This window comes from Rhinopithecus bieti, unplaced genomic scaffold (assembly GCF_001698545.2).
Source record: "Rhinopithecus bieti isolate Rb0 unplaced genomic scaffold, ASM169854v2 scaffold_76167, whole genome shotgun sequence".
Classification (NCBI taxonomy): domain Eukaryota; kingdom Metazoa; phylum Chordata; class Mammalia; order Primates; family Cercopithecidae; genus Rhinopithecus; species Rhinopithecus bieti.
Genome location: NW_016828260.1, coordinates 549,695 through 577,117, shown reverse-complemented (window position 1 = coordinate 577,117; position 27,423 = coordinate 549,695). Strand labels below are relative to the sequence as shown.

The following is a 27,423-nucleotide window of genomic DNA, read 5'->3' as shown; positions in this document are numbered from 1 at the left end:
TGAGGCAGGAGAATCGCCTCCACCTGGGAGGCAGAAGTTGGAGTGAACCGAGATTGCACCATTGCCCTTCTGCCTGAACAACAGAGTGAAACTCCATCTCAAAATAATAATAATAATAATAATAATAATAATAATGAGATAAAATAAAACTTTATTACCATCAAAAGTTAAAAAAGAAGAAAGAAGGGCCAGGCACGGTGGCTCACGCCTGCCTGTAATCCCAGCATTTTGGGAGGCCAAGGTGGGCGGATCACGAGGTCAGGAGATCGAGACTATCCTGGCTAACATGGTGAAACCATGTCTCTACTAAAAATACAAAAAAAATAGCCGGGTGTGGTGGTGGGCGCCTGTAGTCAGTCCCAGCTACTTGGGAGGCGGAGGCAGGAGAATGGCGTGAACCTGCGAGATGGAGCTTGCAGTGAGCTGAGATTGCGCCTCTGCACTCCAGCCTGGGCAACAGAGTGAGACTCCATCTCAAAAAAAAAAAGAAGAAAGAAACCTAGTTCAAATTTGATTAAAAAAAAAGAGAGAGAGAGAGAATTTGTTGCTTTACATAATGGAAAGATCTAGCTTCAAGTGCAGCTGGACCCAGGGCTCTGGGAGTCTGTCTTGCTCTCTCCCTTTCTTGACCCTACTGTCCTCTAGGTTGGTTCCGCTCTCAGGCAGTTTTGCTTCAGATGAAGGTGAGATGACTACCAGCATTTCTTAGACTTCTATCCTATAATGTGAGTCATCCAACAGAAAGTTCCAATTAAAGGCCTGGAATTAGCACTTTGGGAGGCCGAGGTGGGCAGATCACCTGAGGGCAGGAGTTCCAAACCAGCCTGAACAACATGGTGAAACCCTGTCTCTACTAAAAAAATACAGAAGTAGCCGGACGTGGTGGCGCATGCCTGTAATCCCAGCTCCTCAGGAGGGTGAGGCAAGGAGAATCGGTTGAACCTGGGAGGCAGAAGTTACAGTGAGGCGAGATTGCGCCATTGCACTCCAGCCTGGGCAACAAGAGCGAAACTCTGTCTCAAAAAAAAAAAAAAAAAGAAAAGAAAAGAAAAGAAAAGAAAGAAAAAAGGCCTGGAATTAGTTCATAGGGCACTGTTGGCCTGGCCTGGGTTGCCAGCGCTCATCACTCCTCTCTTAATCAGCTGTTCTCTAATGGCAGGGGTGTGCTAATTAGCCTCAGAATGCCCCGCACAAAGCACCCTGCCTGGGACACAAGTAGGTGGTGGGTGGATGGATGGACAGATAGGTGAGGAAGAGCATGGAAAATAAGCAACACAGTGAGACCATGTCTCTGAAAAGGGCTGGGTGAGGTGGCTCACACCTATAATTCCAGCACTTTGGGAAAAGCTGAAGCGGGAGGATTGCTTGCATTCAGGAGTTCAAGACCAGCCTGGGCAATATAGCAAAACCCCCATCTCTACAAAAAATTTAAAAATTAGCTGGGTATTATGGCATGTGCCTGTAGTCCCAGTGACTTGAGAGGCTGAGGCGGGAGAATCGCTCACTTGAGCCTGGGAGGTGGAGGCTGCAGTGAGCTGTGATTGTACCATGGCACTCCAACCTGGGTGACAGAGTGAGATGCTGTCTCAAAAATAAATTAATTAAATTAAATAAAAAATAAGAAAAAGGGCTGGGCACGGTGGCTCACACTCGTAATTTCAGCTCTTTAGGAGGCCAAGATGGGCAGATCGCCTGAGGTCAAGAATTTGAGACCAGCCTGGACAACACGGTGAAATCCCGTGTCTACTAAAAATTCAAAAAATTAGCTGGGCATGGTGGTGGGCACCTGTAATCCCTGCTACTTGGGAGGCTGAGGCAGGAGAATTGCTTGAACCTGGGAGGTGGAGGTTGTAGTGAGACAAGATCAGGTTACTGCACTCCAGCCTGGGCGACAGAGTAAGACTCTGTCTCAAAAAAAAAAAAAGAAGGAAAAGAAAATGAGAAAAAGAGTCCCTTTCATATGTTTACAAAGCATGCTACCATGCAAAGGGCAGAAACTCCAAGTGGAAGTGACTTCCCAAAGACAGCATGTCTTTCTAGGGCCATACTTTCTCCATGGAGAAGGCAGAGGGGATGGGGAAAGTTGCCAGCACACCAGTCTGGTTCCTGGCACTGTGCCCAGCATTTATAGACAGTTTCCATTAGTCCTCATCCTCTATAAAGTGAGGGCCACTGTGCAGCTGTCCTAGATGAGGAAACCGCACCTGGCCAGGGACAGCAAGGAGATGCTGAAACCAGGGTTCTCAGGGGTGCCTGACCCCACCATGCTCCACAGCCTCCTTTGGGCAAGACAGACCAGGAAAGCTCTGCGAACCTTGCTAAAGACTCTGGACTTTGGCCAGGCACGGTGGTTTATGTCTGTAATCCCAGCACTTTGGGAGGCCGAGGTGGGTAGATCACCTGAGGTCAGGAGTTCAAGACCAGCCTGGCCAACATGGTGAAACCCCTCTCTACTAAAAATACAAAAATTTGCCAGGCAAGGTGGCATGCACCGTAATCCTAGCTAGTCGGGAGGCTGAGTCAGGAGAATCGCTTGAACCTGGGAGGCGCAGGTCACAGTGAGTAGAGATCGTACTACTGTACTCAAGCCTGAGTGACAGAGTGAGACTCTGTCTTGAAAAAATAATTAATAAATAAATAAATAATAAAATAAAAGAGGAGTATGGACTTGATCCCAACACTTCAGTCCACCTCTAATGTAGGTATCTGGCTCCTAGGAAGGGCTCTGGTCCTGTCTACCTGCAGGGTAGGTATAATCAGAATTTTTTCAGCTGCAAGTGCCAAAAATCCAACTCATACTTACTGGCTTATGTGAAAAAGAAGTGCATTGCCTTATACAACAGAAAAGTTAAGGGTTTCAGGCACAGCTTGATCCAGATACTCAAATGATCTCAAGAATATGTCTCTTCATATCTCGCCTCTGCAGGCCTCTGTGTAGACGACTCATTCTAGCCAGCTTTTTTGTTCTTTTTTTTTTTTTTTCAGACGAAGTCTTGCTCTGTCATCCAGGCTGGAGTGCAGTGGCGTGATCTCGGGTTACCAAAACTTCAACCTCCCAGGTTTGAGCGATTCTCCTGCCTCAGCTTTCCAAGCAACTGGGACTACAGGTGCACGCCACCATGCCTGGCTAATTTTCATATATTTAGTGGAGACAGGTTTTGCCATGTTGGCCAGGCTGTTCTCAAACTCCTGGCCTCGGGTGATCCGCTCGCCTCGGCCTCCCAAAGTGCTGGGATTACAGGCGTGAGCCACGGTGCCTTGCTCTGACCAGCTTTTCCTGCATGCCAATAAGATGTCACCAGCAGTGCTGGGCTTACATCCTATCAGCTTCTTAACTCCCAGTGGAGAGAGGACACCTTTTTCACAGCAGCTCCAAGATGAGCTCCAAGACGCTCACACAGGCGTGAGCCACGGTGCCTTGCTCTGACCAGCTTTTCCTGCATGCCAATAAGATGTCACCAGCAGTGCTGGGCTTACATCCTATCAGCTTCTTAACTCCCAGTGGAGAGAGGACACCTTTTTCACAGCAGCTCCAAGATGAGTCTTGGGCACAAGTTGAATCAAGTGAGCCAATGAATACAGTTGCTTTGGCTGGGAAGCACAGGTCATGTGACTATGCCAGGTCCCCTCCTGAACCTCATGGACTGCCTGTAAGGAAGGGTTGGTTCCCCAAAAGAAAATCCAATAAAGAGGCAACGGGGCCAGGCATGGTGGCTCATGCCTGTAATTGCAGCACTTTGGGAGGCTGAGGCAGGAGGACTGCTTGAGCCCAGGAGGTCGAGACCCACCTAGGCCACATAGTGAGATCCCGTCTCTACCAAAAATTTAAAAAATTAGCTAGGTGTGGTGGGCATGTGTCTCTGGTCCCGGGTACTTGAGAGGCTCTGAGGATGGATGGGAGGATCGCTTAAGCCTGGGAGGCTGAGGCTGCAGTGAGCTGTGATCGTGCCATTGCACCCCAGCCTGAGCAACAGAGCGAGACCCTGTCTCAAAAAAAAAAAAAAAAAAAAAAAGAGGCAATGGTAAGAGGCTAGACCAGCAGGAACAACAGAGGCAAAGTTCCCCCTTTTTTTCTTTTAATCGAAACTGGGTCTCCCTCTCACCCAGGCGTGCAGTGATACAATCACAGCTCACTGTTTAGCCTGGAACTCCTGGGCTCAAGCAATCCTCCCACTTCAGCCTCCTAAGCAGCTGAGAACACAGGCGCATGCCACCACAGCTGGCTAATTTCAATTTTTTTTTTTTTTGTAGAGATGGGGTCTTGCTATGTTGCCCACACTGGTCTCAAACTCCTAGGCTCAAGTGATTCTCACTGCTCCTGGGCAAATGCCCTCTGACACCCCTTATTAGGAAACCCTTTGAGAAGGCTGGCCCCCTCTCAAACATTGAGAGCCTTGCCAGGGCCTTCCCCACTCACTGCTGCAACTAATTCTTATGCTGCACGGACATCTGTTTCCCAGAACCTCCACCCACCGGCCTTGCCCCTGTCCTTTGTGGCAGTCCCAAGCCTGCTCACCCCTTCCCATGCTGTGGCCTGCTTGGCCTCTGGAAGCAGCACTATCTGCCTGCACCTTGCCCTCTCCAGGGGCATCAGGCTCACCACCTTCAGGGGCCTGGTTTTCAGGTCCTTCACCAATGCACTCGTCCTGTGTGTGGACATGAGGCCCTCCCGAGCTGAAGTCAGCGTGTGCTTCAGTTTCTGCATCTGTAAAATTGAGATAGTATTTGCTACCCAGGGGTAGTATGAGGATTACATGAACATAGTGTAATCTCTAGAACAGTGCCCAGCACACAGTAGGCACTCAATAAATGCCAGTTATTATTCCTGTCACTTCTGTTGGAGACTGCACATCAGAGTACCCACCTCACCTTGGTCTAGTCCCGTCCAGTTGCAGGCCTTTGAGTACAGTACAACCCTAAGGTTTTTACAATTGCATAATCTATAGAACATTTACAGATTTATTGTCTCGTTTGAGTCTAGTAACTTTTTTGTTGTTGTTGAGATGGAGTCTTACTCTGTTGCCCAGGCTGGAGTGCAGTGGTGCAATCTTAACTCACTGCAACCTCTGCCTCCTGGGTTAAGGCGATTCTTCTGCTTCAGCCTCCTGAGTAGCTGGAACTACAGGTGCCCATCACCATGCCCAGCTAATTTTTTTTTTTTTGAGATGGAGTCTCGTTCTGTCACCCAGGCTGGAGTGCAGTGCCGCCATCTCGGCTCACTGCAAGCTCCGCCTTCTGGGTTCACGCCATTTTCCAGCCTCAGCCTCCGGAGCAGCTGGGACTACAGGCTCCCGCCACCACACTCAGCTCATTTTTTGTATTTTTAGTAGAGACGGGGTTTCACCATGTTAGCCAGGATGGTCTCGATCTCCTGACCTCGTGATCTGCCCACCTTGGCCTCCCAAAATGCCGGGATTATAGGTGTGAGCCACCGCGCCCGGCCAGAGCCTCATAATTCTGTGAGGTGGGCAGAACAAATCTTACTAATTCCCCATTTACCAATGAGAAAATGAGGTTCAGAGAGAGCAGCCCTCTTGCCCAAGATCGCACAGCCAGTCAGTGGCAGAGGTGGGACTTGAACCTGTCCCTTGCTGTTCCTTGAACCTCTCCACATGACAGGGCTGTCCCTCAGCCTGCAGGTCACCCCTCTAGCCTTGCCTATTGGCTCTTCCTCATCCTTTTGGGCCCAGCCCAGATACTTTGTAAACAAGAATGACAAGAGCTAACTTTTTTTTTTTTAATGTGCTTTTTTTTTTTAATGAGCTAACTTTTTTTTTTTTTAATGCGCTAATTTTTTTTTTTTTTTTTTTTTTTAATGAGCTAACTTTTTTTTTTTCTTGCTCTTTCACCCAGGGAAGACTGGGTGATGCAGTGGCTCAATCTTGGCTCACTGCAGCCTCTGCCTCCCGGGTTCAAGCTACTCTCATGCCTTAGCTTCCTGAGTAGCTGGGATTACAGGTATGCATCACTACACCACGCTAATTTTTGTATTTTTAGTGGAGATGTGGTTTTACCATGTTGGCCAGGCTGGTCTCAAACTCCTGACCTCAGGTGATCCGCCAGCCTTGGCCTCCCAAAGTGCTAGGATTACAGACGTGAGTCACCGCGCATGGCCGAGAGCTAACGTTTATTAAGCACCCGCCACTTTCTAGATGAGGTCCTTACTGACTTTCTTGGGTTATTTTAGGTAATCATACCCATACCTCTTTACGTGGCAGGTATGACTGTTACAGAGGGAGAAACCGAGGCTGAGAAAGGCTAAGTAGCGGCCACACGTCACTCAGCAGGTAACAGGCTGCAGTCGCACTCATGACATAGTCTGACTCTAGAGCAGGCCTTTCCTGCCCGCTGTTGCCGTCTCCAGAAGAATCTCTGAATCTAAGGGTGGAAACTACTCCTCCTTGCCCTCGAGCCTTCGCCAAAGCTGGGGCTTGGAGCGGCCGTGGGCTCCTCCTCCTTCCCCCAGGCTGGGCTCTTCAGGGGCGGGAGCCTGCCTAGCTCGCCTGCCTCGCACGACCCTGTAGCCCCTGGCACGAAGTAGGTGCCCGTGATGCCGAATTATTTCAGCAGGAGGGCAGGGGTGTTCCCGATGAAGACAGGAGACCCAGGGAGGAGAAGCGACTCCCGGGGCCACCCATGTGTAGATCTCGGAGCGAGGCAAGAGCCAGGTCCCTTGGGTCCGGGAGCGCGCTCGGGGCTCCTCCTCGCCCGTGCCCCCCGCGCCCCCCGCGTTCCCTGCGCTCGCGTCTGCGGGGTGGGGAGGAGGGGGCGGCGCCGCCGGGCCGGGGCGGGCACCGAGGCCTGGCGGGCGGGCCTGGAGCGCTTTCATGCCTGCCAGGGAAAGGCTGGAGAGGAGGCTAGGGGCGGACGCAGGGAGAAAAGAAGCAACGGGGTGTTTTTGCCTTTTGACATTTTAAAAAGAAGTGCAGATTCGCTTCCCAGAGCCGGGCTGGCAGCCCGCGCTATGGTTGGGAACCAACGTGGGGCGCGGGCTGGGGTAGGGGAGGCAGGCGGCCGCAGCGGGGGCCCGGGAGCGCAGGGCGGGCCTGGAAGAGCTCCGCCCCAAGGGGCGCGGCCACCCCGGAGGCGGGCGCACGGCTGCTTCTCATTCATTGTCTTGACAAGAGCATCCTCAGCGGGCGAGTCCCCGGCTCCTCCAGCTCCTTCCTCCTCTTCCTCCTCCTCCTCCACCTCCGGCTTTTGGGGGGTCACTGTCCTCTCTCTGCAGCAGGTGAGGCTGGGCCCATGAGGCGCGGGTGGGCCGGGGCGAGGGCCACCTGTGGGGCGGCGCGCGTGTGGGAGCCGCGGGTTGCGGGGGCGCGCGGCTGTCACCGCGACCCAGCCAGCACCGGGGCCAGGGAGCGGGCGCAGCAGCCCGTGGGGGGACGCTGCCTGGAGTGGGGGCCGCCGGGGCCCCAGAGCGCTCTGCGGAGGCGAGGGCGAGGGACCACCGCGGCCAAGATGGAGGTGGGCGGATGGGGGTCAGCACAGTGTCGAGGGCCCGACTCCCCCCGGAATTAAGTCTCGGGGAGGGTGGGGACGGGGGCAGGGTGGGGTGAGTGGGGCAGCTGCCCTGGGCTTGGAGACAGGAAGGGGTTGAGAGCAAAACAAGAAAAGACCAAGTTCCCCTTTCCGTGGTTTCCGGGCCTGGTACCTGCGGCGGGGGAGGAGGCAGGGTGGGGCGATGGCTTCCTGTCCCCCACCTCTGGTCCGGGGCTCCTCTCTCTCCAGACCCTGGCTGCTCCTCAAGACTGGGGCTCTTCACGTACGCTCCTCACCGCTCTTTGGGCAGGCCGACCTAGCAGCCTCTTTGGGAGTCCTGGGGTGGCGGGGGGTGCTGGAGCCCCCAGTGAGTAGGCGAGGCTGAGGCTAGGGGCAGAGGCTCTGGGCACGGTACCCTCCGAGCGGCAGCACAGGCCCCTTCCCTGAGCAGGAGGGTGATGCGGTGGCACAAGGTCGTCCCTGTAGTTCCTTGCTCCCCACCAGACACTGGGGGAAACCATCCTAGCTGGACATCAGAGCAGTTGGAGTGGCTTCTCCCTTCCTGTGTGCAGTTCACATGGGGGTGGAGATGGCTCTTAAGGGCACCTGCTTTTCTGAGCGAAGGCGAGAGGCAGAGGTATGGGGAGGAGAAGATACTGGGACCTGAGCCAGAGACCTGCTGGGGAAGCCATCCTGCCGCCTCACTCCCCTCAGGCAGCCCCCCACGCCACTTCCTCCTGTGTCCAGCCCCACACCGGCAGGGGAAGGAGGCCAGCCCCTGTCCCTGCCTTTAGGAAGGGCTGCGTGGGTGTGAGGGAGGTGGGCTCTGGACACCGTAACTAAGAGAGAACCCACCCTCAGAGCCATCTGGGCTGATGACGCCTGAGTCTGAACCATTAGGAAGGACGGGCTCTGCATCCATCAGCCAGTCAGTCAACAAACATGCAGTGGGGGCAACACCACGCCAGGCTCTGTTGCAGAGGCTGAGGGTACAGATTGAGAGTGTGACTCTGAGTGGCCTGGGGCCAGGGAGAAGGGGGCTTGCAGGTTAGATGGAAGGAGAAGCTGGGGAAGGCAAGTGGGCATAAGCCACAGAGGAAAGGTTAGGGAGCCCCTGGAGATGATGCTGGGACCTCGAAAGCCAGACTGAGGGGTGTCCTGGGGGAGGTGGGGACCACTGGAAGATCAGAGTTGACCCAAAGGGAGAAATGCTCTTATCCTCTGTGCCCCTAGAATGAGCCGGCAGGTGGTCCGCTCCAGCAAGTTCCGCCATGTGTTTGGACAGCCAGCCAAGGCCGACCAGTGCTATGAAGATGTGCGCGTCTCACAAACCACCTGGGACAGTGGCTTCTGTGCTGTCAACCCTAAGTTTGTGGCCCTGATCTGTGAAGCCAGTGGGGGAGGGGCCTTCCTGGTGTTGCCCCTGGGCAAGGTGAGCCCCTGGGGCCCTGGGGGAAGCAGCTCCTCCATCCAACCCATGGCTCTGTGGAGGTCCTGATTAGGTGACTGTCACCAGGCCTTTCAGGGCCTGTGTTGCCATCTGGAAAACTGAGCTGGGCCCCATGAGCCTTACACTTCCTCTAGCTCCTCTGTGCTGTAGCTGTGTGGAAACTGACACTCAGAAGGAGCCAACACAAGATGGGTCACACCAGTGACCAGGACTACAGACAGTCCTGCAGGCCCATGACCAGCCCTTCTGAGCCTCAGCCTGGGGCTGGAAACACAGAGAGGGCTGTGATGGGGTCTGGGGGCCCCCAACTGCAGACAGTCCTGCAGACCCATGACCAGCCCTCCTCAGCCTCAGCCTAGGGCTTTCTCCCCATGGAAACACAGAGAGGGTTGGGATGGCGTCTGGGGGCCCTGGCAGCATTCTCAGGGTTGGGAGGGACTCTGGCTCTGGGCCTGTCTTAGGACCTAGCAACTCTGGCCCCCAGCTCGCAGGCATTTATGATGCAAGAGGCACTCTCCCCAACCCCAGTCCTGCCCTCCCCTGGAGCCTGCTGCCCTCTCCCCTGGCTATCTGCTGCCCCACACCCCCAGCACACTCCTGTGCTCTTTGAGGGGTAAGACAGGAAGGGGAGATGGGCCCCAAGTTGTTACCTTAAAAGGGCCGATGGAAGCAAAGAGAAGAGGAAGTGGTTGTCGGGCTGAGAGATGGGCCCGCGCCCCGCACGGCTGTCACACAGGAAGCCCTGCTGAAGCAGCTGTCCCCGGAAGAAGCCATTTCCAAACCTCTGCTCCTGCCTGGGGCCAGTTATGACAGGCTCCCTGGCCCCTCTCCTTTTGGGAGGACCCACCCCTGCAGCCCCACCTCTCACACTCACTCTCTGGGGAGCCGCCCCTACCCCCCCAGCCCTCATACACCTGTCCTGACTCCAGGGCCAGTTGTGCACATGGAAGCCTCACTCGGGAAAGCTGGGGTGGGGGTGCCAACTCTAAGGGCAGAGACAGACTGAGACAGAGACCGGCGGGAACTCCACCAGGGTTTCGCACGGGCCCCATCCTCTGCTATGAGTGGCCAGCCCTCCTGGGGTTTGCCCAGGCCATTTGGGGACTGGAACAAGAGAAGAACAACCCCCCACCCCAGGCCCTGGTCCAGCCCCCAGGGACCCCACAGCTTTCTTTCCTCTCTGGGCCTCTCTGAAGGAGGTGTGGGGAGGTTGGATTGGGTTTGGGGGGCAAAAGCACCTCCATTCAAGGCCCTGCTGTGCCTTTAGACTGGACGTGTGGACAAGAATGCTCCCACAGTCTGTGGCCACACAGCCCCTGTGCTAGACATCGCCTGGTGCCCTCACAATGACAACGTCATTGCCAGTGGCTCCGAGGACTGCACAGTCATGGTGAGTGGTGGTGGGGACCCATGGGCTGGGAGAGGGGCTCTAGGATGGGATCTGACATTTGGAGTCCTGAAGACTCAGGGGCCCCTTCTCTGCAGGTGTGGGAGATCCCAGATGGGGGCCTGATGCTGCCCCTGCGGGAGCCTGTCGTCACCCTGGAGGGCCACACCAAGCGTGTTGGCATTGTGGCCTGGCACCCCACAGCCCAGAACGTGCTGCTCAGTGCAGGTGCTGTGGGAGGAGGGGCCTGGGGGTGGCTGGTGGCCTGCAGTGGATGAGGGCAGGAGGCTCATGGCTTCTGACACTGTGGGGAATGTGCAGGTTGTGACAACGTGATCATGGTGTGGGACGTGGGCACTGGGGCAGCCATGCTGACGCTGGGCCCAGAGGTGCACCCAGACACGATCTACAGTGTGGACTGGAGCCGAGACGGAGGCCTCATTTGTACCTCCTGCCGCGACAAGCGCGTGCGCATCATTGAGCCCCGCAAATGCACTGTCGTAGCTGTGAGTTGCCATCCACCCTGACCCTTGACCCTACAGACTTTATCCTTATCCACCATCAACCAGGCCCTTGGATGCTACCCTCCCTCGCCTCCACGTGGGGCTGGCCCCGTAGGGTGTGTATGGGTGCCTGACTTACTACCTCCCTTTCCTTGCAGGAGAAGGACCGTCCCCATGAGGGGACCCGGCCCGTGCGTGCGGTGTTCGTGTCAGAGGGGAAGATCCTGACCACGGGCTTCAGCCGCATGAGTGAGCGGCAGGTGGCGCTGTGGGACACAGTGAGTGCCGGGGCAGGAAGCCGAGGGCCCCCGGGCTGGGAACCAGACTGAAAGTTTCGTCCCTGCTCTGCCACTCACCTGGCAGAATGGCCATGGGCCTCAGTTTACCCAGGCATGAGATGGGTGTTCCTACTGGTTGGTCAGGAGGGCCCTCACAGGTCACTGCCTAGGGAAGACCACCATCCCACCATCCCACCATCCCAGGGCCTGGGATGTTACCTCTCACCTGTGTCTACAGAAACACCTGGAGGAGCCGCTGTCCCTGCAGGAGCTGGACACCAGCAGCGGTGTCCTGCTGCCCTTCTTTGACCCTGACACCAACATCGTCTACCTCTGTGGCAAGGTGGCCTCATCAGACGGGGTGGGGGTGGGAGGTGGGCAGGATGGGTCTGGAGAGGGCCAGAGCAGTGGGCATCCGCTGGTATTGACCCTCCCTCCGCACCTGCCACCTACAGGGTGACAGCTCGATCCGGTACTTTGAAATCACTTCTGAGGCCCCGTTCCTGCACTATCTCTCCATGTTCAGTTCCAAGGAGTCCCAGCGGGGCATGGGCTACATGCCCAAACGTGGCCTAGAGGTGAACAAGTGTGAGATTGCCAGGTGACTGACTCCCGACCCTGACCGCAACATGCTCCTTGGGCAGTCCCAAGCCCGCCCAACCAGGCTGTGGGCCCCGCTTACCTTCCCCTTTCCACAGGTTCTACAAGCTGCACGAGCGGAGGTGTGAGCCCATTGCTATGACAGTGCCTCGAAAGGTGATGCTCCCCCGCCCCACCCTGGGCTTCAGGCTGGGCACCGACTTTGCAGTCTTGCAGGGGGGGTGTCCTGGCATAAGCGCTTTCCTCACTAGCCCTGGCCTTGCCCACAGTCGGACCTGTTCCAGGAGGACCTGTACCCACCCACCGCAGGGCCCGACCCTGCCCTCACGGCTGAGGAGTGGCTGGGGGGTCGGGATGCTGGGCCCCTCCTCATCTCCCTCAAGGATGGCTACGTACCCCCAAAGAGCCGGGAGCTGAGGGTCAACCGGGGCCTGGACACCGGGCGCAGGAGGGCAGCACCAGAGGCCAGTGGCACTCCCAGCTCGGTGAGAGGGCCAGGGAGCCAGGGAATAAAACGGGGAAGGCGGGTGGGGCTGGCATTCGGGGCAGCTCCAACTCACAACATTGGGAATCTTTGCGGGGCAGGGAGTGGGTAATCCTGAGGCCTCAGAACACAGGTTTCAGATCGATAGGCCTGCAGGTCTCTAGGCAGCAACCAGCTGAGCGACTAAAGGGCCCAAGGCCAGGGCTCTAGGGATGGGGCTCAGCAGATGCTGGGGTAAGGGGAGCCAGGGAGGAGCTGGGCCTAACGCAGCACCGGGTCCTCAGGATGCTGTGTCCCGGCTGGAGGAGGAGATGCGGAAGCTCCAGGCCACGGTGCAGGAGCTCCAGAAGCGCTTGGACAGGCTGGAGGAGACAGTCCAGGCCAAGTAGAGCCCCGCAGGGCCTTCAGCAGTGTCAGCCATTCACACCTATCCACTCACTCCCCCTTCCCAGTCACATGGCAGATAAAAAAAATCATAATAAAATGGCTTTATTTTCTGGTACCTCCCAGACTCTTGATGACTGGCTCCCTAGACATGGGGTTTGCTGAACGCACCAGCCCTAGAGCTTCCCCTCCACCACGCTGAGGGGACTGACCCATGGCAGGGGATGTGGGATGCCCCCTGACTTACTATATCACGGGAACGGGGCCTTCGTGGGTAGAAACCAGCCATGCTGATGCGGGCCAGGAGGCTGCTCTCCGTTTCCGAGCTCCTTCTCTGAGCTGACGCAGCTGAGCTATTTAAGGCCCTAGCTTAGGACCTCAATAATTCCCAAATATACCGAAAATCTGCTTTTCCTAATCAACCAAAACATCAGGTTGCACGTGACTCTGCTGGCACTGTTGCTTGTGAGGAAATGAACCAACCATCCCTTACAGGGTGGGCATCTTCTAAACTGCAGGTCCCAAGATAAAAATAACGAGGGAGGCCGGGCATGGGGACTCACGTCTATAATCCCAGCACTCTGGGAGGCTGAGGCGGGAGGATCCCTTGAGCTCAGGAGTTTGAGACCTGCCTGAGCAACATGGCGAGATACCGTCTCTACAAAAAAAAACATAAAAAATTAGCCAGGCATAGTGCTGTGCACCTATAGTTCCAGCTACTCAGGAGGCTGAGGCGGGAGGATCCCTTGAGCCCAGGAGGTTGAGGCTGCAATGAGCCATCGCACCACTGCACTGCAGCCTGGGTGACAGAGCAAGACACTGTCTCTAAAAAATATAAATAGGCCAGGTGCGGCAGCTCACGCCTGTAATCCCAGCACTTTAGGAGGCCGAGGCAGGCGAGGTCAGAAGTTCGAGACCAGCCTGGCCAACTTGGTGAAACCCTGTCTTTACTAAAGATACAAAAATTAGCTGGGCGTGGTGGCAGGCACCTGTAATCTCAGCTACTCGGGAGGTTGAGGCAAGAGAATTGCTTGAACCTGAGGCAAAGGTTGCAGTGGGCCAAGATCATGCCATTGCACTCCAGCCTGGGGGACAAGAGTGAGACTTAATCTCAAAAAAAAAAAAAAAAATATATATATATATAGTGTTTTAATATGTAAAACAAGGGAACTTTTTGTCAGGAAAAGACAGAACTAAAGCAACAGGCTGACACTAGTTTACCAGAGAAGAAACTGAGGCTGAGAGTAGGAACCCAGCTCACTGAAGGGTGGAGCCCAAGTCAGAGTCTAAGTCTCCCTACTTTTTAATTTAATTTTTTCTGAGATGGAGTTTCATTCTTGTAGCCCAAATGGAGTACAATGCCACAATCTCAGCTCACTGCAACCTCTGCCTTCTGGGTTCAAGCCATTCTTGTGCCTCAGCCTCCCAAGTGGCTGGGATTACAGGCGTGAGCCACCACGTCTGGCTAACTTTCGTGTTTTCAGTAGAGGTGGGGTCTCACCATGTTGGCCAGACTGGTCTCAAAATCCTGGCCTCAAGTGATCTGCCTGCCTCAGCTTCCCAAAGTGCTGGGATTACAGGAGTGAGCCGTAATTACAGCCATGCCTGGCCCTATGTTTCCCCTTTTGAGTTCAGAGTCTTCCCCTGTGTAGTGAGTGCTTCTGCCTCTCTAGCCCTTCCTGTGGGTTCTGCCTAGGCCTGGCCTCTGTGAGGGACCTGGCAGGAACAGGTCTGTCATGCCTTGTGGGGAATGGGCGTGGGAATAGGTTTTGATGCCCAACTTAGCGGGTTATCCTGAGATGGGAGGACACAGGGCTGTCTGGGATGGGCATCTTAGCCATAGTGGGGTTTGGTTCATATCAAGCAGGGGCCACTCATGGCCTCATTTCCAGGCCCCACCTCTTCAGTATGCCATAGAAAACTACCTGGGCAGTAGAGGTGTGGGAAGAAAACAAAGAAGAAAGCCGGGCGTGGTGGTTCATGCCTGTAATCCCAACACTTTGGGAGGCCGAGGCGGGCAGATCACCTGAGGTTGGGAGTTCAAGACCAACCTGACCAACATGGAGAAACCCCATCTCTATTAAAAATACAAAATTAGACAGGCGTGGTGGCGCATACCTGTAATCCCAGCTACTCAGGAGGCTGAGGCAGGAGAATCACTTGAACCCAGGAGGCGGAGGTTGCGGTGAGCCGAGATCATGCCATTGCACTCCAGCCTGGGCAACAAGAGCAAAACTCCGTCTCAAAAACAAACAAACAAAAACAAAAGTTAGCTGGGCGTGGTGGCATGCGCCTGTAATCCCAGCTACTAGGGAGGCTGAGGTAGGAGAATCGCTTGAACCCGGGAGGCGGAAGTTGTAGTGAGCCCAGGTCACGCCACTGCACTCCAGCCTGGGCAACAGAGCAAGATTCCATCTAAAAAAAACAAAAAACAAAAACAAACAAACAAAAAAAACGCAGGAGAACAGAGTGTGTGATGGCTGAAACTTGCAATTTCTCACTCTCAACAAGCCCTGGCCCCAACTGGGGCTCCCTCCCTAGGTCTCAGGGACCTCTGTTCAAAGTCCTAGCAACCTGGACCAGGCGCGCTGGCTCCCGCCTATAATCCCAGCATTTTGGGAGACCAAGGCAGGCAGATCACTTGAGGCCAGGAGTTTGAGACCGGCCTGGCCAACATGGTGAAACCTTGTCTCTACTAAAAGTACAAAAATTAGCCGGGCATGGTGGCGCATGCTTGTAATCCCAGCTACTCAGGAGGCTGAAGCACAAGAATCTTTCGAACCTGGGAGGCAGAGGTTGCAATTAGCTGAGATGGTGCCACTGTACTGCAGCCTGGGCGACAGATGAAGGCCCTGTCTCAAACAAACAATTAAAAAAAACAAGGTCCTAGCAACCCTACTAACCTGTGGTGAAGACTGATACTGGGGCATCACCTGTCCCAATTTTCTGACCCAGGTCAGCCTTATATTCCTGCTCTAATCTCACCCCTATCCCCGTCCCACACCCACTATTCCGAAAACTTCCATGGTCCTCCAGGGGACAGCTGTAGACACATCAAGCCCAGGGCTATGGGGCCAAAGGAACCTTCTCCAGCGGGTCTGAAAACATCAGCATTCCAGGTGTTGATGAGCCCCTACCTGGGCACCATTCCCTCTTGGGCCTGAGAAGGTCGGGGGAACCTGCAGGGAATATGTGGAATTCTATATGGTGCCTCTGATACTGCAGTGATGTCGGGGAGAGGGAGAGGTTTGTTCAACTGGTCAGGGCCCTGAAACCCGGATCACTTTCTCATCTCTGCATATTGAAGGCTGGCAGAGAGCAGGAACCCTGAGCTCTCTGGGAGTTGGGTGGCTGGTGGCAGTACAGACTCCCAGACGTCTACACAGAGTTAGAGAGAGAAGGCTTTCTCGGTAGACCCTGGAAGGGACTTTTACAGTAGAACTTCATTTTACAAGCAGGGATAGAGACCTAGATGGAGAGACGGACGTGTCCGAGGTAAAACAATGGACGGAGGCAGGGCAGGGAGAGGCCAGGTCCTAGACTCGGCCTCAGCACCCCTCCCACACACACACCGACACAGAAGCTGGTCCAGATTTATAATTTAATGGCTGTGCAGATCCCAGTCCCTCATTTCTGTCGCTCACGTGCCCACTGCTCTGGGGTCAGGGTTTTCTGTTCAAAGGCATGGATGTGCGGGAGTTCTTCTGCTAGGCACGCGTTTACCAGCCTGGGGCGAGAGATGGGGTTAGGAAAAGGCAGGTGAGGATCGCACACCCCGAGACTAGGGTGAGCCAAGAGACTGTGGGTGTCTCCAAGGTTGTAGTCCCCAGGCCGTGGGAACACGTACGTGGGGAGAGTGTCTACATCGAAATACTCGAAGCAGGGGTCACGAAGGCGGGATCCTCAAGGTCCCCGAGCCACACTGCGGGGGAGTGCGGGAGTTAGGTTGCAGGGGTACGGGGAGTGGCTGGGGTTGTGGTGGAGGAGCTGAGACCGGGCTGGGCAAGGTGCTCCCAGGGCCTCACCTGTGTCTCTGAAGCAGCGGTTTCCCCTCGAATTTGGCCGACACTACCAGGACTCGGAAGCTACAGGCGCAACGGTTGAGGGTCGTGTCCTCCACCTCCTACCGAGCGGAAGAACATGAATGGTGCCGAACCTGCCTCCCGAGCTCTTTTCTCCCGTCCGGCGGCTCAACTCACCACATGCTCCGCCTCCAGGTCCCGTTGCAGCTTCTCCCGGAGGTATTCGGCGCTGAGTTCCATGGCGGTAGTCCAGCTGGGACGGCAGCCCAGCGGGGACACAACCCCTGCTCCGACGCCGGCCACGCTGCCTTGCAGCCTTACAGGAGCCACTTCCGCTGGGAAACTCACTTCCGCCCTTACTAAGGCGTACGTCAACGCAGCACTTCCGCCCTCAAGCAGCCGGGCTTTCCAACGGTCCGGGCTTTTCGCGCTTGCCATCTGTCAGCCAGTCACAGTCTGAGGAAGGTGGGACTCGGGCGGAGCCAATGCTGAATGGTAGGCACTCGCCGACAGGACAGCAGTCTGGCTTCCGCTGTCGGACTTCTACACCCGCCTCCAGATAGGAGAGGGGCACGTACCCGCGCTACGGCGGCCTCCAGGCTGCCCCCGGATAGTCCCCGAGAGCTTGTTCCGAAGCAAGCACCCTGCAACCCTAGCGATCCACCCCTCCCCTGGACCCTAGGTCACGGCAATCAACCCCCTGCTGCGGTTCCCGAACCACAAGGCCCGATGGGTCCCGCGGGGGTCACCGCGAGGCCAGGGCGCTTCTTCGGCGTCTACCTGCTCTACTGCCTGAACCCCCGGTACCGGGGCCGCGTCTACGTGGGGTTTACTGTCAACCCTGCTCGTCGGGTCCAGCAGCACAATGGGGGCCGCAAAAAAGGCGGGGCCTGGCGGACCAGCGGGCGAGGGCCTTGGTGAGACAGGGAGGGCCTCTGCGCCGGGAGGAAAGCTTCCCGGACGAGGCGGACCCTACGAGGCACAGGCCTGATGAGAAAGATCGGCCAGGACTGTGACATGGGCGGGGCGTCCGGGGTGGGGACTGGGCCTGTTGCAGGGGAGGAGCGTGACGGGGAGGCGGTGCCCGGGGCATCTCCGCGGCGGAACTCAGGGAAGGAGCTAGCTGGGGCGGGGGCGGTGATCCAGGCTGGGTTCCAGCGTAGGGGTCTTGGTGGGCACGCTGAGGTCGGGTGGAGCGCAGGAGGGAGAGGAGAGGGGGACAGATATGTACCTGGGCTGGAGGCAGGGCCTGAGGTGGTCAGGTGCAGGGGGCGTGCCTTCAGGGGGGGGCTTGGGGCTCGGCTGAAGCCGGGAATGAGGACCCCGCTCTTGGGTGGGATTGGAGGGGACCCGCGGCTAAGGCGCTGGGCTGCGACAGCGAACCCCCTTTCTCCTCCCCAGGGAGATGGTGCTCGTCGTGCACGGCTTCCCGTCCGCCGTGGCTGCCCTTCGGGTAAGAAAGGAGACCTGGCGGCAGCGGCCGGGCGAGGGCTTGGGGTCCGCCCCTTGCTCCGAGCCGCCCTGACGCCCCTGTACCCCGCCCGCAGTTTGAGTGGGCCTGGCAGCATCCTCACGCCTCGCGCCGCCTGGCGCACGTGGGGCCTCGCCTGCGCGGAGAGACGGCATTCGCGTTCCACCTGCGCGTGCTGGCGCACATGCTGCGCGCACCGCCCTGGGCGCGCCTCCCGCTCACGTTGCGCTGGCTGCGCCCCGACCTCCGCCAGGACCTCTGCCTGCCGCCGCCGCCGCACGTGCCCCTGGCCTTCGGGCCTCCACCGCCCCAGGCCCCGGCCCCAAGGCGCTGCGCAGGTCCCTTTGATGACGCTGAGCCTGAGCCAGACCAGAGGGATCCAGGGGCTTGCTGCTCCCTGTGCGCCCAGACCATCCAGGTGAGGTCCCCCCCCAGGCACGGTCCAGACGACTTCGGATCCAGCTCTTTCTTGAGGGAAACCCACTGACTCTTTGGCCACCCTATCCCCATCTCTAAGATGCAGATGCTATAGTACTTACGGCCATTCCTGAGCAAAGCAGGACCTGCTCAGGGCCTTCACCATTTCCCCTTTGATGAAAAGATTCTTCCCTAGGCCATCTGTCTTGATAACCTACCACCTTCTCAGTAAGGTCTTCTCTGGTTCCTGATTTATAATCGCAGCTCTGAGTAGTCGAGCATGGTGGCAAGCAGGAGACTGTAATCCCAGCTACTGGGAAGGCTGTGGTGGGAGGATTGCTTAAGCCCAGGAGTTCAAGGCTGCAGTAAGCTACGATCACCCCGCTGCACTCCAGTGTGGTCAACAGAGCATGACCCTGTCTGTCTCTCTCTTTTTTTTAGAGGGAGTCTTGCTCTGTTGCCCAGCCTGGAGTGCAGTGATCTCAGCTCACTGGAATCTCCGCCTCCCAGGTTCAAGCGATTCTCCTGTCTCAACTTCCCAGGTGTGCCACCACACCTGCCCAATTTTTATGTTTTTAGTAGAGATGGGGTTTCACCATGTTGGCCAGGCTGGTCTCAAACTCCTGACCTCAAGTGATCTGCCTGCCTCAGCCTCCCAGAGTGCTGGGTCATGCCTGGACATGACCCTGTCTCTAAAACAATGTAATGAATTGCAGCTCATTCTTGTGCACTTTTCTGCTACCCCCTTTCCCTTAACACTGAATATTGTCTGGCATGCTACATGTTTTCTTGATCTCATTAGTCACTCCCACCCCAACTGCTATACTGCACTCTCAGAGGGCAGCACTTACCACTGCTGTAGAACAAAGTTCTGCACAGAGCCTATGGCCCAGAAATTTTCTTTTCTTTTCTTTTTTTTTTTTTGGGACGGAATCTCACTCTGTTTCTCAGGCTGGAATGTAATGGTGCGATCTTGGCTCACCACAACCTCTGCCTCCCGATTTCAAGCAATTCTCCTGCCTCAGCCTCCGGAGTAGCTGGGATTACAGGCACCTGACACCGCGCCTGGCTGATTTTTGTATTTTTAGTAGAGACGGAGTTTCAACCATGCTGGCCAGGCTGGTCTCAAACTCCTGACCTCAGGTGATCCTGCCCACCTAAGCCTCCCAAAATGCTGGTATTACAGGCATGAGCCACTGTGCCCAGCCTAAATATTTAATAAAATAATGGACAATGGGTGCCTTCTACTGAGCTCCTGGTAATTGCCAGTGAGTAGAGGACTTGCCCTGTGGAGATTCAGTGACCTGCCGGGGGTTGTTGAGCTGTGAGGAAGTTCAGTCCTGGCTGCAGTGGTGAGGCTGTGACTTAATCAGTCACTGCTGATGTTCACAGGGCATTCACCAGCTTAGTCCCAGGGGCAAGGATTTTAACTCTGCACCTCAGTTTCTTCATTCGTAAGATGCAAATAAGAGTTACTGCTGCCTCACGGAATGGAGCTGTGTGATGCCCGGAACAGTGCCTGCTGCACAGGGGGCTTGCTGCCAGCTCCCTCTCCCTGCTTGTCTCTTACCTGCCGGCTGCCTGGGACAGGATGAAGAGGGGCCCTTGTGTTGCCCCCACCCTGGCTGCTGGCTAAGGGCACACGTGATCTGCCTGGCAGAGGAGTTCCTTCGGGAAGAACCAGGGCAGCTTCTGCCCCTAGAGGGCCAATGCCCTAGGTGAGTGCAGTCCCCCAGCCCCAGCCTGGTCCAGCTCTGGAAAGAGGGTGCCCAGTTGTGCAATCCAGGCCCAGGCAGCTGAGTCCTCATCTCAGCATCCAGGGCCGATACTGGAGGGGGCTTGTGGCATCTGACTCTGTATCTCCTACCTGCCCCTCTCCTTGGTAGCTGTGAGAAGTCGCTGCTTTGGGGAGACCTGATCTGGCTGTGCCAGATGGACACTGAGAAAGAAGTAGAAGACTCAGAATTAGAAGAGGTGAGTGGGCTTTGGTGGCGGGCTCCCTACCCTGCTGTCTGCCCTGGTCTGCCTGTGACCAACCTTCTTGCCTCTGCAGGCACACTGGACAGACCTGCTGGAGACCTGATCCTCAGTGTCCCTACCCACCTCCTACCTCTTTTCTGTGCCACCTGCCGCGGGTCCGGCGGGTTTTTACTTGAGTACAATAAAGTCTGAGTCAAGGGTAGCTTATGGTGGATGCCGAGGGTGGGGGCAGAGCTAGCAGCCCAAGGTCCTGCCAGTCACGGGGCTTCCTCAGGGGCACAGAGGAGGCAGGAGGGGCCCCTGGCACTAGCATGTGAACAGCTTCTACTCTGCCTGGAAACCCCATGCCTCAGCTTTCCCCCACTTGCCTCTGAGCTCATGCAATTCTTGAGAGCCTGGGAGACTTACCTTGGAATTGAATGCAAATAGGATAAAGACCACGGAGGATGGGGGGACGCCCTCCTTCCACGGGGCCCTGTGGCTTCCAGTCTCTTGTCTGTGGAGCCTCTAATCTCTTGTCTGTGGAGCCTCCTTCAAACCCAGGGAAAGAAAAGCACTTGCCAGGGTTGTTGTTCTTCTAGGATCTTCTATTGATGCTCTGTGAAGTTGCCCGGGAGCCATGAAGCTGGGGTTGGCTCCCAGGGTGATGGGACTCCAGTGTCCTTGTCCTTTCTTGTTCTTTCTTTTTTTTTGTCACCCAGGCTGGAGTGCAATGGCACAGTCTTGGCTCACTGCAACCTCCGCCTCCCGGGTTCAAGCAATTCTCCTGCCTCAGGCTCCCAGGTAGCTGGGACTACAGTAATGTGCCACCACGCCTGGCTAATTTTTGTATTTTTAGTAGAGACGGGGATTCATTATGTTGGCCAGGCTGGTCTGGAACTCCTGACCTCATAGTCTGTCCGCCTCAGCCTCCCAGAGTGCTGGGATTACAGGCATGAATCACTACACCTGGTCTTTTTTTTTTTTTTGAGACAGAGGTTCACTCTGTTGCCCAGGCTGGAGTGCAGTGGCATGATCTTGGCTCACCGAAACCTCCGCCTCCTGGGTTCAAGTGATTCTCTTGCCTCAGCCTCCCAAGTAGCTAGGATTACAGGTGCCCGCCATCATGCCCAGCTAATTTTTGTATTTTTAGTAGAGACAGGGTTTTACCATGTTGGCCAGCCTGGTCTTGAACTGCTGACCTCATGTGATCCTGCAACATCAGCCTCCCAAAGTACTGGGATTATAGGTGTGAGCCACCACGCTCAGCCTCTTTCTTGTTCTATACATTCATGCTCTGCTCCACTTCTGTGCCTTCACTCTGCCCATATGCATCACTCCAGACTGGCCTTGTGGTCAGAGCCTAGAATGCCTGGGCTGCTGGGGGCCTATGGACTGCACTGGGCCAGAACCCCTGCCGCCTTCAAGACTGGCCTGTGGCCAGCAGGTGGGTGACTTTTCCCGGGCCTGCCTATCCCACCTTTCCCTTCCATTCACTCACCTCCCTTGCCTGGGTCAATTAGAGAAAGCTTGTCAGCCAGGACTGTAATCTCAGCACTTTGGGAGGCCAAGGCAGGCAGATCATCTGAGCTCAGGAGTTTGAGACTAGCCTGGCCAACATGGCGAAATCCTGTCTCTACTGAAAAAGGAAAAATTAGCCGAGTGTAGTGGCGCACACCTGTAATCCCAGCTACTTGGGAGGCTGAGACAGGAGAATCACTTGAACCCAGGAGGTGGAGGTTACAGTGAACCGAGATCGTGCCACTGCACTGCAGCCTGGGCGAGAGAGCGAGACTCCGTCTCACAAAAAAAAAAAAAGGAAAGCTTGTCTGTTGGTCTGCCCTGCAGGGTGGAGTTCAGAGGGAGGGTCAGGAGCCTGGTGACAGCTCAAAAACAAAACAAAACAAAAAAAACCCAAATACCAATGTTGGCCGCTTTTGCCTTTCATTCTTATGGTTTCTACACACTAAACTCACATCTTGGGTTTGTAGATCACTCCAAGCTTGGCTGGAGCTGTGGTGCTAAGGAGGGTAATGGAGAAGCTTCCCCACCCTCAACCCCACCCCTTCCTTCCTGGAGTTGAGTCAAGTCCCAGCCCTGACTCTAGATCCCTCCCACATTGGACCTTCAAAACCCTCAGGGCAGAGAGCAGCCCTGCACTCCCTACACTGTATCCACACTCAGCCCCTGCAGGCAAGGAGAGCACAGGCCAGGTTCCCGAGAGCTCAGGTGAGTGGCTCAGTGGAATGGCTCAGGGCCCCCTCACCCTGCTCAGCTTGTGGCTCCAACATTCCAGACGCTGAGGCCTCTGTCATCCCTGCCCTTTCCCATGGATATCCCATTTCAATTAGACAACCCAGTCTGGCCAGAATCCCCCTCCATTCCTGCTTTTCCTTTGTAGATTTTTGAGACAAAGTGTTGCTCTGCCACCCAGTCTGGAGTGTAGTGGGATCCTGGCCCACTGCAGCCTCAAATTCCTAGGCTAAGGCAATCCTGCCACCTCAGCCTCCTGAGTAGCTGGGCTTACAAGAGCAAGCCACCACACCCGGCTAATTTTGAAAAATGTTTTGTAGAGGAGAGGGGTTGCTTTGTTGTCCAGGTTGGTCTCAAACTCCGGGGCTCAAGGGATCCTTTCCCGTTGGCCTCCCAAGGCTCTGGGATTTTTTTTTTTTTTTTTGAGACGGAGTCTTGCTCTGTCGCCCGAACTGGAGTGCAGTGGCCGGATCTCAGCTCACTGCAAGCTCCGCCTCCCGGGTTCACGCCATTCTCCTGCCTCAGCCTCTGGAGTAGCTGGGACTACAGGCGCCCGCCACCTCGCCCGGCTAGTTTTTTGTATTTTTTTAGTAGAGACGGGGTTTCACCGTATTAGCCAGGATGGTCTCGATCTCCTGACCTCGTGATCCGCCCGTCTCGGCCTCCCAAAGTGCTGGGATTACAGGCTTGAGCCACCGCGCCCGGCCGGCTCTGGGATTACAGGCGGAAGTCACCCTGCCTGCGCCCCTCCTTTTTCTGAGTCATCAGAGTGTTCATTCCCACACCAGGCTCTGGCACCCAGTACCAGCTTAGTTGCTCAATGGGCCGTGTTTGTTCTGGAGCCCAGATGGACCTTGGCCGGGCAAGTGGATCACAGGCCTGGCCGGCCTGGGAGGTTTCCACATGTGAGGGGCCTGAGGGGCTCAAGGAGGGGAGCATTGGGGAGAGGAGCCCACTGGGTGGAGGCTGGGGGTCACAGCAGGAAATGGTGAGACAAAGGGCACTGGCTGGTAGGGAGACAGCACAGGCAGGCCCTGGAGCTTCCTCAGTGCGGCTGGACTCTTCCTGGAGGCCTTCACACACCCGCGCCGCGAGGGTGCTTTCACCGGTCTGCACTATGCCCCAGGCCTTGGGATTTTGAACAGCTCTGCAGGTGAATGAAAGGTGTGGCCACGCTGGGAAACCACCACACTAGAGGCTGACCTGGTTTCAGTCCCATACCTGCCACTGACTGGCTTTGTGAGCACGGGCAAGTTGCTCAGCCTCCCTAGGCCTCAGTGACATCCCTGAAAGCAAAATCTCTGCCAAGGGGCAGCCGGGCACTGGCTCACACCTGTAATCCCAGCACTTTGGGAGGCCGAGGCAGATGAATCACTTGAGGCCAGGAGTTCGAGACCAGCCTGGCCAACACGGTGAAACCCCGTCTCTACTTAAAAAAAAAAAAAAAGCTGAGCGTGGTTGTACACGCTTGTAATCCTAGCTACTTGGGAGGCCAAGGCGGGAGGATTGCTTGAACCCAAGAGGCACAGTTTGCAGTGAGCTGAGAATGTGCCACTACACTCCAGCTTGGGTGACAGAGTGAGGCTCTATCTGAGAAAAAAAAAAAGAATTCCGCACACGGTGCTGTTGTGATGGTGTTAAGGGAATGGGCCTGGCTCTGGCCCCTGACGCAGGAACATGGAGCTGATCCAGGACACCTCTCGCTCGCCACTGGAGTACATGAAGGGGGTTCTGCTCATCAAGTGCTTTGCAGAGGCACTGGGACCCCTGCAGAGCTTCCAAGCCCAGCCCGATGACCTGCTCATCAGCACCTACCCCAAGTCCGGTAGGTGAGGAGGGCCACCCACCCTCTCCCAGGCGGCAGTCCCCACCTTGGCCAGCAAGGTTGTGCCCTCAGCCTGCTCATCTCCCATCTCCCTCCCTCTCCAGGCACCACCTGGGTGAACAAGATACTGGACATGATTTACCAGGTCGGTGACCTGGAGAAGTGTAACCGGGCTCCCATCTACATACGGGTGCCCTTCCTTGAGGCCAGTGATCCAGGGGAACCCTCAGGTGCATGGCTGGGTCCTGGGTTCAAGGGGAGGGGAGGAAGACAGGGCTGGGGCTTCAGCTCACCAGACCTTCCCTGACCCACTGCTCAGGGCTGGAGACTCTGAAAGACACACCGGCCCCACGGCTCATCAAGTCACACCTGCCCCTGGCCCTGCTCCCCCAGACTCTGTTGGATCAGAAGGTCAAGGTGAGGCCTGGCACAATGGTTCACACCTGTCATCCCAATTTGAGGCTGAGGTGGGAGGATCCCTTGAAGGCGAGAGATGGAGACCAGCCTGAGCAACATTGCTGTAGAGATGACATCCCGTCTCTACAAAAAAAATTAAAAACCTGGTGTGGTGGCACAGACTTCCCACTTAGGAGGCTCAGCGGGGAGGATTGTTTATGCAAATTGGAGGCTGCAATGAGCCTGATCCTGCTGCTGCACTCCAGCCTGGGCAACACAGCAAAACCATCTCTACAAAAAAAAAAGTTCCTGCTGAGTGGCAAGGAAAGCCAGGAAGGGGAACTCTGGCGCCCTCCCAGCCATGTTCCTGTTCTTCTGGAAGGGCCTCCTCACTTCTGCGAGGCTCATCACCACATCTTTTTTTTTTTTTTTCTTTTTTTGAGACAGAGTCTTGCTCTATCACCTTGGCTGCAGTGCAGTGGTGTGATCTCGGCTCACTGCAACCTCAACCTCCTGGGTTCAAGTGATTCTCCTGCTTTAGCTTCCCAAGGAGCTAGGATTACAGGCACCTGCCACCACGCCCAGCTAATTTGTATTTTTAGTAGAGATGGGGTTTTGCCATGTTGGTCAGGCTGGTCTTGAACTCCTGACCTCAGGTGATCTGGCCACCTTGGCCTCCCAAAGTGCCGGGATTACAGGCGTGAGCCACTGTGCCCAGCCTTCATCACATCTTGAGAGAGGACACTGTCTATCTCTTGCTCTGATGAAGGTCCGATGCCAAGATAGTGAGTCTCTACAGTGTACACTTAAGAAAGGCAGTGTGTGGGTCCTCACAGGTCAGCAGAGGAGGGGGCTGGTGGGGACCGGGCATGCCTTGCTCCAGATCGGAGTGTGACAGCATTGATGCAGATTATATTAGTATAGAATATGGTCTCAGGGACCAGGCAGGACTTTGGTTTCTGAGCAGGGTTCAGATCCCAGCTTGGCCCTACCTGTGCCGTGAGATCTCGGGAGATCTCAAGCAAGTCAGCCTCTAAGCCTCAGGTTCCTCCTTTGCCAATCCAAGAGGTGAGCTGGTCTGGGGCGAGCTGTGTGGTGATGGCGCTGGGCTGGGTCCTCTGCCTGCAGGTCGGTTATGTTGCCCCGAAACCCAAAGGGGATCTGTGGCGGTCTCTATATCTTTCCCCGTATGGTGAAAAGACGGCACCCTGAGCCTGGGACCTGGGCAGCTTCCTGGAGAAGTTTCATGGCGAAGAAGGTGGTTTGACGGGAGGAAGGAGGGTGTGGAGCCTAGAGGTGGGGCTACCAACGCACAGACCCTGTGTTCACTGCCCCCTGCCCGCTTCTCCAGTGTCCTACGGGTCCTGGTACCGCATGTGCAGGCAGTGGTGGAAGCTGAGCCACACCCACCCTGTTCTCTAACCTCTTCTATGTAAGACATGAAGGAGGTGAGACCACCTGCGATTGGCTTCCCTCATGTGTGACACCTGGGGGCAGGCACCTCACAGGGACCCGCCAAGGCCGCCCAGCCCCGTTCCTGGGCGGCCCCCACAGCAGGCCCGGATTCCCCATCCTCCTCCCTGGCCCGGCTCCTGGCTACGGCCAACCTGACAGCGAGGTCTCCACCAGCTCTCATCTCCCGCACCTGAGTCGCGCCATGGGTTGCCAAGGATAGATACTTAGAATACTATTGCTTATCCCCACCACAAAGGGTGGTGCCACCCAGGCCCATGTCAGGAAGAGATCATTTCCCAGGTCTCACCCACAGGAGCCAAGGCCCAGCTCATGGATGGGATCACAGGCAGAGAGCAATTCCATTTAACCCTATGGGGAAAAAAAAAAAAAAAAAAAAAACCGGGGCCCCTGGGATCAAGGCTCTTTGACGGTTTTCTCGGGGAAGTGGCCAAGATCCCCTCTGAGATTAGAGAGGGGACTTAGTTTTGTTTTGCTCCACTGAGGAGCCTCTTGCTCCTCAGAACGCAAAAGGGAGATTCAGGAAGATCCTGGAAGTTTTGTGGGGCGCTCCCTGCAGAGGAGACCGTGGACATGGTTCAACACACGCATTTCAGGGAGATTGAAGAAGAACCCTGATGACCAACTACACCCCGTCCCCCAGGAGTTCATGGACCACAGTATCTCCCCCTCATGAGGACAAGGTGGGTGCGCCAGCACGTGGGGTTTGGGACTTGTAGGGAGCAAGCGGCTGGAGCTCCCCATAGGCACTCAGAGCCTCCCTTTGGGTGGGACTCAGCTTTACTCCCTCCCTTCCCTTCCTCTCCAGGCCATGGCTGGGGACTTGAAGACCACCTGTCACCAGTGGCGAGAATGAGCGCTTCGATGCGGACTATATGCGGAGAAGATGGCAAGGCTGCAGCCTCAAGCTTTCCGCTCTGAGCTGTGAGAGCGGCTCCCCGGGGTCACTGCAGAGGAGTGTGCGAAATCTACCCTGACCAATGGGCTCAAGAATAAAAGTATTATTTTTGAAGTCAAGGCACAGTGGCTCACGTCTGCA

General features: G+C 56.0%; 3 protein-coding genes and 1 pseudogene across 6 annotated transcripts; 3 read left to right on the top strand and 1 right to left on the bottom strand.

The window, feature by feature from the left end:
- Positions 1–6,920: 6,920 nt before the first annotated feature.
- CORO1A (coronin 1A) lies at positions 6,921–12,686 on the top strand. The gene is made up of 11 exons (XM_017864398.1): positions 6,921–7,231; positions 8,716–8,914; positions 10,200–10,322; positions 10,418–10,547; positions 10,641–10,825; positions 10,981–11,100; positions 11,339–11,443; positions 11,556–11,701; positions 11,799–11,856; positions 11,970–12,185; positions 12,469–12,686. The coding sequence occupies exons 2-11, from the start codon at positions 8,717–8,719 to the stop codon at positions 12,571–12,573; spliced, it is 1,386 nt and encodes a 461-aa protein (XP_017719887.1). The 5' UTR covers positions 6,921–7,231; position 8,716; the 3' UTR covers positions 12,574–12,686.
- A 3,464-nt stretch (positions 12,687–16,150) lies between these two features.
- On the bottom strand, positions 16,151–17,682 carry LOC108523683 (bolA-like protein 2). Of its 3 annotated transcripts, none has more exons than XM_017864414.1 (3): positions 16,768–17,092; positions 16,594–16,653; positions 16,151–16,295 (listed from the first exon to the last, which is right to left on the bottom strand). In XM_017864414.1, the coding sequence occupies exons 1-3, from the start codon at positions 17,026–17,028 to the stop codon at positions 16,245–16,247; spliced, it is 372 nt and encodes a 123-aa protein (XP_017719903.1). In that variant the 5' UTR covers positions 17,029–17,092; the 3' UTR covers positions 16,151–16,244. The 3 variants fall into 3 exon arrangements, with proteins under 3 accessions (XP_017719903.1, XP_017719901.1, XP_017719902.1); XM_017864412.1 differs by having other exon boundaries at positions 16,152–16,295; positions 16,594–16,691; positions 16,768–17,670; XM_017864413.1 differs by lacking the exon at positions 16,151–16,295 and adding an exon at positions 16,303–16,490 and having other exon boundaries at positions 16,594–16,691; positions 16,768–17,682.
- On the top strand, positions 17,058–20,655 carry SLX1A (structure-specific endonuclease subunit SLX1A). Its single transcript, XM_017864410.1, has 6 exons — positions 17,058–17,507; positions 17,992–18,043; positions 18,138–18,479; positions 20,069–20,196; positions 20,365–20,452; positions 20,532–20,655. Exons 1-6 carry the CDS (start codon positions 17,083–17,085, stop codon positions 20,559–20,561), a joined length of 1,065 nt encoding a protein of 354 aa, XP_017719899.1. The 5' UTR covers positions 17,058–17,082; the 3' UTR covers positions 20,562–20,655.
- On the top strand, positions 20,365–27,060 carry LOC108523671 (sulfotransferase 1A3-like; annotated as a pseudogene). Its single transcript, XR_001883861.1, has 7 exons — positions 20,365–20,452; positions 24,364–24,515; positions 24,620–24,745; positions 24,835–24,937; positions 26,040–26,169; positions 26,263–26,343; positions 26,873–27,060. The product of XR_001883861.1 is annotated as a sulfotransferase 1A3-like (transcript).
- The last annotated feature ends 363 nt before the right edge of the window (positions 27,061–27,423 follow it).

Coding starts and splice junctions, on each gene's coding strand:
- SLX1A (XM_017864410.1), top strand. CDS start 17,083: ATGGTAGGCACTCGCCGACAGGACAGCAGTCTGGCTTCCGCTGTCGGA. Junction 18,044..18,137: donor CCGCCGTGGCTGCCCTTCGG/GTAAGAAAGGAG, acceptor CCCCGCCCGCAG/TTTGAGTGGGCCTGGCAGCA. Junction 20,453..20,531: donor AAGACTCAGAATTAGAAGAG/GTGAGTGGGCTT, acceptor TTGCCTCTGCAG/GCACACTGGACAGACCTGCT.
- CORO1A (XM_017864398.1), top strand. CDS start 8,717: ATGAGCCGGCAGGTGGTCCGCTCCAGCAAGTTCCGCCATGTGTTTGGA. Junction 10,826..10,980: donor GCAAATGCACTGTCGTAGCT/GTGAGTTGCCAT, acceptor CTTTCCTTGCAG/GAGAAGGACCGTCCCCATGA. Junction 11,857..11,969: donor CTATGACAGTGCCTCGAAAG/GTGATGCTCCCC, acceptor CCTTGCCCACAG/TCGGACCTGTTCCAGGAGGA.
- LOC108523683 (XM_017864412.1), bottom strand. CDS start 17,028: ATGGCAAGCGCGAAAAGCCCGGACCGTTGGAAAGCCCGGCTGCTTGAG. Junction 16,692..16,767: donor ACCTGGAGGCGGAGCATGTG/GTGAGTTGAGCC, acceptor TCCGCTCGGTAG/GAGGTGGAGGACACGACCCT. Junction 16,296..16,593: donor CCGCTGCTTCAGAGACACAG/GTGAGGCCCTGG, acceptor CTCTCGCCCCAG/GCTGGTAAACGCGTGCCTAG.